Source organism: Struthio camelus, chromosome 2 (genome assembly GCF_040807025.1).
Source record: "Struthio camelus isolate bStrCam1 chromosome 2, bStrCam1.hap1, whole genome shotgun sequence".
Lineage (NCBI taxonomy): Eukaryota > Metazoa > Chordata > Aves > Struthioniformes > Struthionidae > Struthio > Struthio camelus.
Genome location: NC_090943.1, coordinates 79,252,937 through 79,264,011, shown reverse-complemented (window position 1 = coordinate 79,264,011; position 11,075 = coordinate 79,252,937). Strand labels below are relative to the sequence as shown.

Genomic DNA, 11,075 nt, shown 5'->3' with positions numbered 1-11,075 from the left:
TGGCATTGTTATCTATGCAGTGTCTACGTCTAAGTGTACAAAGAGGAGGAATAACAGAGTGTGTCACCTAAGAGCATAAATGTTCATCTAATATCCTTGTTTGCATTAGATTCTCCCAGAAGCACGGAGGGGAGGGAGGAGGGATTAGGAAGGCAAAACAAATCAACCTCATTTGTGTATGCAGGCAAAACAGCACACAAAACACCATCCAAATTATATAAGGGTGACTGGGCTCATGGCACAGACCTCAGGACAATATGGCTAGATCAGATGAAAATAACAGAAGACTGTATGGGCGGAAAAAGGAAACAACAGAAGTCCTGTACAGTATGGTACAGTATGCATTTAGAATGGTGCTCCAGAGTTGGAAAAGCATTTCTGTTCCTATCACTGTGTCCAAAAGATTTTGGTTTTTCTTTTTTTGGTTTTCTAAGAAGAAAAGCAGTAATTAATAGCACCAGTGATGCAAAGGCTTTGTCACACCGAACATCAGAGACTATTAGCTGGCTAACGCTTGTAAAGCGTTAGCTGTTCCAGAAGGTAGACGTTTCAAGAACACCATTACCACCAGAACCAGTTCGTATTTAAAGCACAGCTCAATACACAAATGGAATCACAATTTTTCGTGACTTTGGGTAGTCTTCAAATTTCTCAAGGTACCATCTGAAAAACAAAGATAGAAATCTGATTAGTATTGCATCTTCAAAATGCTGTCAAAGAAATTAAAGTAAGTAGTTGTACAATGCTTTCAAATTAATTGTTGTATTTCTTTGGCTCTAAACCAAAAAAAAAAAAAAAGTGTTTAGAACCTACTCTGGGTAGGGTGTCACACTCATCCTAATGAAATCTACTCTCTAGCTACAGCAAAGCAAAGCTACTGCTGCCAGGAATGGGAAACCAAACTAATAGATGTCATAAGAGCAGCCAGGGAAGGAATGGCGTACTATTGTAAAATGTATAATGTAATGTACCCTATTTTAGAAGCAGAGTAATAAAATAATAGCCAAGGGGATAACATGCAATCAGTTTTATAACAACTACATGTAGGAGCAAGAGATACTTTACATATTGGAACAACAGTCCTGTTTTGGATTGAAATATCTTCAGTTCCAGTCAGGACACGGATAATCTAGTCAGACATCAGACTAACCCTACTGCTAATTCCCCTCAAAGACTTTCACTATTTTCAAATCCAGACAGTTTCAAAAGAACACATTTATAGCACTACTAAATATTATTCCTTCTCTGATCACCTTACTTGACAAATACATTTCCTGTCATTTTCGAATGTTTCCTGTTCTTCTACTTTAACATGGAAAATAGGAACTACTTTCATTGAGACTCCACTAACATGGAAGTATGCATATTGACAATAATTGAAAGTCCAAAGCTGGGATAAGCAGAGAAGAAACAGTAGATGACTGTAAAACTAAAGCATTGCTTTTGGTGTTCTGCAGATTTTCGCTTTCAATCTAGAGTAAGTGCTTGCGCCCTAGCTGAATGGTAATATGTGCAGGGGAAGTCCTGTGGATCCTTCTACAGGGAGACATGCATTGAATGATTACCAGCAGCTGTGAGGTATCAGCATTACATCAGTTAGCTTCTTTAATCATTTATTCCAAGTTTTTCAAACTGAACAACCAATACCAAAATACTTCACTTACATGAATTTGATAATCTTTAGTTCTGTTTTTTTGCATCCCTGTTCCATTTTTATGGATTTCCCGTTTTAATGCAAACTATTTCCTTTAACAATCTTTAGCTTTCTATCATTTTTTGTAAATAAAGAACTCAAAGAGTTCCATCAAGGCTTAAGATGGAAGGAAACAAACCACAGAATCTGAGCCTGAAGAACACAACATATGAGGAGAGGTTAAGGACTGGGATTACTTAGTTTGGTAATAAGCTGCCTAAGGGGTCTTGTTATCGCTGCCTACAGCTCCTCGAAGGGGAGTTACTTGAGACAGTGGAGCAAAACTACAAAAAAATGCAAACTCCTGCAGTTGGGGTGCAATAGTCCTATGCAATTGTGCAGGCTGGGGACTGACTGGCTAAGTAGCAGCGCTGCAAAAAAGGACGTGGACATCCCCGGTGAACAAGCTGAACATGAGTCAGTAATGGATCCTTGCAGTTATGAAAGCTAACTGCCTACCAGGCTGCTTTAACAAGTACACAGCCATCAAGTCAAGGAAAGCACTTATTCTCCACTATTCAGCAGCTGAGAGGCTGCGTCTAGAATATCATGTCCAGTTCTGGGCTCCTAGTCCAACCGAAATTAAGGTTTATTTCTTATGCAATTGAGTTTCAGAGTGAGAACCAAAGCAGGAAGCTGAAAATAACCAAAATGTTTAATACTTAAATTATAAGATTAAGGTGTTCAAATGATCTTAAATGTGCTATTCCTTAAAGAGAACTCTTCCAAGAAACAAGTTTTTCCTCAAACTTGATTCTTTTGTTAGCAGAAGGAAAGTCAGTATGTGATTACAGTACATTATCAGTCTGATGGTTTATTTACAAGAACAGAGACTTTATTAAATATCATTTATTAGGCAGTAGAATTGTTGTCACAGATTTTTCCATACACTTGATAGATTATAAATTGTGACTGTAATGGAAGCCTATAGAAAGATTTTTTTTTTTTTTCATGTTATAGAAAGAAGTTTGAGCTGCAAGGGAAAGAGGACTATAGTACACGATCAAGTAAAGACAGTTTTCCTAAATGAGTCTATAATCTTTTCAGGCCCAGAATGGATCGTGTTCATTTAATGAAAAGTCATTATTTTGACCTCACAGTACATTGTGTGTTCATTTTCCTTATCCTTAATACCCCCGTGTTGAAATCTTGCAGAATTTAACACCACTCGGAGAGTATTCTGTATTATTCAACACAGCAGTAGCCAACTCTTTCACAAGACTTGTTCTGTAACATCCCTACAGGATGAGGCATAGTTTATAAAATGGAAAAGAAATGTGGCAGAGACAACAGAAATTATAACATACAAATACTTACTGGTGGTGTTGTTTTGCCCGTGAACCCAAGATGAAAAGTGTGCACAATGCAAACGCAAGGCTTTGAATGGTGCAGCAGGCAAGGGCAAATCCAAACCATTCCACGATCTCTCCAAAAAAATTAGCTCCACTGACATATTCAAACATCCCTCCTAAAAATCAAGATAGATTTATTCCATAGCACCTTAATCAAGGAGAGCTTCAAAGCTACTTTTACTGGAAGTGTAATAAGAGCTATGTCATCCATTTTTCAATTAATTTTTAAAGGCAGGGGAAGAAGTATTTTTCAGTTCAAGTTGTACTATGAAAGATCACTTCTGACCTCATTCTAAAACACAGATCTTCTCCAGCTCCAATTTCCCTCTTTAAATTATGAAAAAGGAAAGCAGATTTACTAATATCAGAAGCAATTTCATGCCTCTGTAGAAAATTGCTTTACAATAATACCAAACTGACTCTTTGATCATGAACTCAACCTTTTTAAAATGTAAAAATAGAAAATATGTTCTCAGAGCGCCAGAAAACACATTTGGCATTAGAATAAAGAAATTAAATACTATATCCTAACTACTGGTACTTCAGAAGTTAAGTTAATGATAAACACAGTATTATTATTATGAATTCAAGTTGCCATGCCTTTTACTCAGGCAAATTTATTCTCCGGTTTAAGATGTGTTGCTCTTCTGTTCCTATCTCCAGATAGGTCTAAATAAAGCTTACCTTAACCTCTTCAATCTTACCATTCAGGGAAATAAGTGAATTGCAGTCCGTGTTAGATATGTTTGACAGCCAATTATGCATAAACAGTCATTATTTCCATCTATTAAAGTTATAAACCAATCTACTGAGTGAAAACATAACAATCTACTGTCTTACATATCTAGCAGTTCTAGCTTTATTTACAAGAATCTCACTAAAAACCAAGAAAAAGCAACAGCTAAAGGAAAACCTCAGAGAAACTGCAAAAGTCAGAAGTAACTATTATTTCATATTCTCAGAGGGTATAAAATGCCTGGAATAGTCTAATGCTTCTAGGAGCGTCAATAGGCCTTCACCCTTCATCAGGCCTCATAAGAAGTCCTTCCATATTTTATATTGCCCCATGAAGGACAAAACTAACAAAGCCTAACTTCCTTTGGATTTCTGTCCTCTCTCCCCTGTATTTTCCTTACCACAGTAATCCTTGCTCCTTGTGTCCTATGTCTGAAGAGGGATAGATCTTGGGGAATCAACAGCCATAGCACACACAATTGCTTATGTATCTGAGTACCTTCGGCCTTTCTCCCACAGTGGGGCGCTAACTTACGTCTTTTTATCTCTACCTACTTGCTGAGCCTCCTGAAAGTTGTGCAATGCTGTGTTAGATTTGTACCACTTTTAAAATTAGAATCACAACTGGCCAAGAAATTCAAAGGTTTGTGCAAACCACATGATATCGAGTAACTCACTCGTTACAATACTTGGCTTAAGAGAAAAATGTTTCCCAAACTGTGAAATTACTTCTTAATGTAGACAAACTACTACTTCTAATCCTACCTTATCTCCCCTAATATAAATATACCAAGCTTTGAAAGGCCTTCTTTTGCTATGTGAGTTTCTGTAACATTTTTTACTCACCTCTTGGTATCGCATAACCAGTTTCCCCTGGTTTTCTCAAATTTCTGAGAATATGATCAGAATGAATATTGATTGCCATGCCAATCAACCACCCTAGAAAACCTGAAGAGAAATATTTAAAATAGTAACTTTAATACACTGAGCTGAAGTGCTTGATTAGAAAACAACCTACAGTCATATACTTTATATTACGTATTAGCCAACATATTATCTCAAAGCAGTATTAACGTAAGCAGTACAGGCAATTCTAGTGACATCATGCACAATCACAATCCCACGCAGCTCTTCTGTCAGTAGCGCTCACAGCAATTAATAGGTCTCTAGACAAGAAAAGGACTGTGATTATAAAGTTTTATACTTATGTTCGTATGTTGCTAGAGTTATAAAAAGGTATGTATATTTACTTACCTTCCACACAGAAAATCAAATAGACCAACGTTTTAAACAAAAATGAAAAAAATCTGCCATTCTGATTCCTACTGAAAGGACATATTTTAATTTCTTCTTTTTCACTAACAACATGCTAGAGTTTTCACAGCAGATAGCTTCTGCACAATAAAAGGAGCATTAAGATACAGCAGATCCAGACGCAGGACCTAGCAAAGACAGTGTAAGCATGTGCTTCCAGAAATTAGATTTAGTCTTGCTAAACCTATCCTTGCTGAGTACCGTGAGTACTGAACTTGCATCACATTCCTTTAATAACATTCTACAAAGACAGAGGAAAAAAGGTTGTACTTTCCTAAGATCGTGGAAAAGTTTGTCTTATTGTCTCAACTTCAACTAAGTGTTACTCCCTTTTCTGTGATCTAAACCTGAAACGTAGTCTAAGAAATCTTCCACAGAGACTGAATGCTAATAGTTTCAGGCTTCTGAGGTAAACAAAAGGATTACCAAATCTGCACAGCACTTTAAATTTACAGATCCGTCAACCTGGCAAATAGTAGATCAGTGCGAATGCTGTCCATATTACATGATCCACAGAACAAAGATGAATAATTTCAGTCATTTGTCACTTGTCAGCTGTGATCCCACTTTTACTAGGTAGAAGTTAGATACTGAACCAGGAAGTGCTGACTGAATACTCAGTACTGAAAGTCACAGCAGGCTTACTTCTTTTGGAACCAGACCCTCAAGCTTTGTCTGATTTTCTGGTCACGCTGTCCTCTTCCATTAAAAAAAAAAAAAACCCACACACAAGCAAAACACCCCCACAAACATACACAAAGAACAAACCCTACTTGCTGCACACTTTGTATGTATTCATTTATTTATTCATGTATTCATTCCTGTACTCATTTCAGGATTGTTCAGCCTGGAGAAGAGAAGACTGAGGGGGAATCTTACCAGTATGTATAAAACTCTGAAGAGGGAATGTAAAAAGGATAGGGCCATACTCTTCCCAGTGGTGCCCAGTGACAAGACAAGAGGCAACAGGCACAAACTGAAACACAGGAAGCTTCGTCTGAGCATGAGGAAAAACTCCTTTACTGTGAGGGTGACTGAGCGCTGGAGAAGGTTGCCCAGAGAGGTTGTGGAGTCTCCTTCGCTGGAGATATTCAGAAGGGTCCTGGGCAAACTGCTGTAGATGACCCTGCTTGCACAGGGCAGGTGGAACATTACTTTCTTAACAAGCACACAGATTAATTCTTCCTAAATGTAACAATTTCTACTAATTTAAGTTAGTATAAGCATGATAAAGAAATTAATATTGAAAGTTAATATCATATCTAAGAAGAATAATCATTTTTTAAATAGAAGAAAATGGATTTAATTTCTCATTAGTCTGAAATGCCACAATAATTTTGGAAAATGTTATTTGTATTCTCTGTACTTGTCATATACCTGGAAGGTATTAGGTTGAAAATCTGAAATTTATAAAATAGTATATGAACTACTAAGAACATGTCAGACGAAGCAAGCTCCAGTCTTTTTGCACTGAGTGCCCAATTACTCTAGAATTCAAGTTAAATGATAAGCATTTTTTACCTCTCCTAGTTGAAAACTACTGCACCTCAGAAAGAAACAGCCAAGTATTTATTCACAAAGAGCAATGAACATATCAATGCAGGCTTTTCTCACAGCATAGCTCTTTTGTTTGAAGACTACCTTTTCCTAAAGTGCTGAATAATCATATTCTGCACAGCTGTCCTTCAGAGGCATTGTACTTGCCTACCCTTATTCTCAGATGCTCATTATGGCTGAATACTAAGTCTGCACTCTACAAAGAGTAGCTAGGTACGCACTGTGACTTGGCTTCCATCTAAGGGAAGTCTGGTATGTAGACAGGAAGGGAGCCACAGTGCACTCTAGTAGATTCTCTGATCCACAGGATGCACCATGCAATACAGATGAGCTGACTATAGAGCATTAAATTCAAGAGAATTTTTTCCTTTATCAGTATATTGTCTAAGAAGAGACAACATCATTCATAGCATCCAGATGCCAGATACTAAATATCCCATGTCCTCCAGTCATGGGACCATATCCAGATGGAGACTTTGCCCATGCCGTCGATTAATCATGTCTATTCTTGTTAGAGAGCGGAGGTGGAACGCGTGTTTGGTTGTCTGACTGCCAGATGGTAAGCCTTTCACAACAAACTTGAAGGCAATGTTCTGTTGCCAACACCTACTGATTTATAGGTGTTACTGTGCTCGGCAGAGCTGCTGCAATGACAAAATTGTTATGAGACACAGAACAGTTAGCTATCAAAATTAGTGTTTGAGCAGGTACTTAAAAAAGGAGGAGTAAGAAAAGACAAAGGCATGCTGCAGAGGGATCAATGAAGTTTAAAACAGGCAGAGAAAGGAAGGAGTTCCTAAGAAGTGTGAATGAATTACAGAAGAACACAGGGCTGACAGGGAGTAACTGGCAGTAGATGGTTACATAGGCAGGTGCAGAGGGCATTTGTCCCTGTATATAGCGCTTACCATTTCAAGGTACCATGGGTGCTCTTGATGAGTTCACAAGCTGTTTAGTGGCACATGTGTGTAAGATACATACTAGAAAATTGTGATGGTAATGGTCCCACATCAGTTGATAAAATAAAATCATTATATTCCAAACTAATGTACTGCATGTGAAGTAGTTTTTTTTTTTTTTTTTTTTGAAAACTGGTTCACTGCTCTCTGAATTAAACTAACACACAGTGCACAGGGACTGTGAGGGAACCACGTAAAAATCATATTGCTGCTTCAAATATACTGCTAGTGTAGATTCAAGCTATTGCTTTCCCAGGGTTAACTCCTAAGCATTTGTAAACAGAGATTCAACTTGTATACTAAGGATCCACAGACGGAAAACAGGTTTTAGAAACCCTCCACCCTGATGTTAATCAGGCTAACTCCTCCAAATCTTTATTTTCACAACAGATTCAGTTCACTTTGACTTCCAGCTACCGAACCTTGTTTGTCTGCTATTTTAAGACATATTTCTATTCCTCACATAACTTCTTATAGACTGAAGGAATAATTTCATAACAGTCCTTGGCAAATGAGTGTTCTGCTATTGTTTCCCCCTCCCCAATCCTCTGTTCAATTTTCTTGTCATTTTGACTAGAAGTATAAGACACTGCCAGATGTTTTTGAAAATTTACAGCATAGTAGTCCAGTTGTTCAGAACATATCCAGTGTACAACAGAGGCATTCTGCATCTGAGTGACCAAAACTACAAGCATGAACTGTAGGTGCTTGGAGCTGGATGTTTAGAGGTACCTAGCTGGGATGAATACAGAGCAGTAGTTATAAATATCCACTGTTATGGCTTAAAAAACAAACAAACCAACCATATTGACCAGCACTACAAAAAAAAATTAGAAAGAATAGAAGAAAGGATCATTAGGCTTAATTGCTGAAGAGTCCTACCAAACTTGGTTTCCAAGTATTTATTGCAATAATAGTCTCATTAGAAAAGCAAGTTAGTAACATTACAACACATGCTATGTGTGCCAGAAATGTTCAGCTTCTTAATTGTTAGGATAACTTTTTAAACATTTTGTAGCCATGGAGACATCTGCCTTATGCAGATGCAGTGCAGGAAATATTAAAAGTTTATATGGTTAGGAAGATAGATATATCTATGATATCATGAAACAAGGAATTTCAGTTTAATCTATACTTTATGTAGAAAATCTCTTTGTTCGTTCTAAATCTGTCTGCTGCTAGTTTCATTTGAGGCCCCTAGTTCTTATCCTGAAAGAGTACATGACTCTTTCACAGTTTTACAGAATGAACATGGCAATAAGCTCATGTAATCCTGAAGCTGTAAGAATAAGTCTCAATTCAAAGGTGTACAATAAAAAAAAGTTAAGATACTTTCAGCTATGTTACAGCAAACGACAATTAAAGTTATTTTGAATACTGAATAACAATGATAAAAATTACAAAATGTGATTGAAGATACTATAAAACCATAATCGAAATATAATAAGAAGCTATAAGGAAAAAGCAAACCTTCTACTAATACTGATGTTCTCACAGCATGTTTTAGCTTACCTATAACAAAAAAAGGCTCTTTTAACCAGGTTGAAGGGTATTTTGCATAGTTGCTTAAGCTTCGGCCTTGCAAGTATCCATTGTAAATACAGAACAGAAGTGCTAGTACAAAAGTGAAAAACGGTGTTGGCTTTCCTTCCCGGATCAGAAGAGGAAATATGAGTGCCCTATACGGAACACAGAAAGAAAAATTACATTAACAAGTAGAAAAGATGTTTTTGGTGCCCAGACCTGCAATCCATATTTCATAACTGCTTTCCAAATTCTCATCGGAGTCTTTGATCCCTGTTTAGAAAGATAATTATTAGGCAGGACCTGAAAATTTAGGTCACTGCCTAGCAGGAGTTACAAGATCAGCCCTCTCCCTCCTCTTTTCAGAGGAAATTTTCAACTTTTTATTTAAGGCAATTACTTTGAGCACAGCAACAAGAACAACCGATTTTAAGTACAACATTTTGTCACTTGTTCCAAAATCCTAAATGGTACAATCAAGCATTCTGAAGTGAATTTGGTCTCATAATCCCTACAAAAATCCACTAGGACTTCCAGGTGGAAAAAAACAAAACAAAACCAAACCCCTGCAAAACACTGCAGTGGGTTATAAGCGCTTGACCTAACAGAGACACCTTGCACTTTTGTCATTATCCCAATTAACGTGTAGCTATACGAAACGTGAAACACTGTAATAACATGACCTACTAAGAAAGTGTACAGCTATATATGAATGTATTTTTATATATACATATATAAACCCACTCCCACAATAGAGCTGGAACACTAAGAAAAACCCTAGAAAGAAAACATATGGCTAGACCAGACAGCAGGCCAGCATGACACACCTAAGGTATGGACACACCTGTGGGTTTTTGCACATTGTGGGCATTTCTGCCTGGGGACTGGAACATGTGACATGATTTGTGAATCATCTGTCACACTTCACACACTGTGCATGCCAGTTGCAAAATTTGCAAATCCACTAGATGTTTTGATATCTTTAATACCTACATAGCCCATGCAGTCAACGAAAAATCAGATTCTCCAAGTGTGAAATACTCATGCTCCTGGCAGGGAAGGCGGGAAGATAGTCCCCTTGAACAGAACCCAGCTGATCTCAGTTTCCTCCCTGCCCTGAAAAAAATCACTTTAAAACATCCACCACTCGGTCTTGACACCTTTGCCTACTCTACGAAACCCGTTAAAAAGGTGGCAGCTGCGAATTCACCATTTCACTGGAGAACCGAGCCCTGGTTACTCACGCAATCCTCCAGGCAAGCAAGACAGCCGGCTCCAGACAAGAAAACTGCCTGAAGCTAGTGTTCTTCCCCACCTTACTAGCCCGCTCCAGACCCCACCCCGCGTCGGCCTGAGGCGGCTCCGCGACGACCGAGCACCGGCGGGACTCGAGGCTGCCCGCCGGCCTTCCCCGCCCTTCCACAGGAAGGCCGACCCCCCCCCCCCGCCCGCCCGCCCCACCTGTGCGCGTAGTGCACGACGAAGAGCGCCAGCAGGACGCCGTTGGGCCGCTCGGCGACGCGCGCGGCGCCGCTGCAGGCGGCCAGGCCCAGCGGGATGAGGAGGGCCGGCAGCTCCTGCAGCAGCCAGGCCGGGCGCGCCGGCAGCAGCCAGCCGAAGCGGCGCGAGGAGTACCGGCCGTAGGGCATGGGCACGAAGCGGAGCAGCAGCGCGGACGCGGCGCCCAGCGCCACCAGCCCGTAGGCGAGCAGCTCCAGCAGCTGCTGCTCCGCCGGGCCCGACACGCGCTGCCAGAACGCGGCAGCGCCGCCAACCGCCCCCATCGCCACCGGCTCCTTACGCCGCGCCCGGTCCAGTCCCGTCCCGCCGCGCCGCGCCGACGTCTTCACTCACTGGGCGCCGGCCGCCCGCCCGCCCAGCCCAGCAGCGGACCAATCAGCGCCAGGGGGGCGGGGCCTCCCCGCCGAGCGCCGCCGCTAT

General features: G+C 39.9%; 1 protein-coding gene across 1 annotated transcript; it reads right to left on the bottom strand.

Annotated features, from left to right (window-relative positions):
• Nucleotides 1–323: 323 nt before the first annotated feature.
• SRD5A1 (steroid 5 alpha-reductase 1) lies at nt 324–11,023 on the bottom strand. Its single transcript, XM_068931354.1, has 5 exons — nt 10,596–11,023; nt 9,123–9,289; nt 4,627–4,728; nt 3,011–3,161; nt 324–663 (listed from the first exon to the last, which is right to left on the bottom strand). Exons 1-5 carry the CDS (start codon nt 10,916–10,918, stop codon nt 597–599), a joined length of 810 nt encoding a protein of 269 aa, XP_068787455.1. The 5' UTR covers nt 10,919–11,023; the 3' UTR covers nt 324–596.
• Between the last annotated feature and the right edge of the window lie 52 nt (nt 11,024–11,075).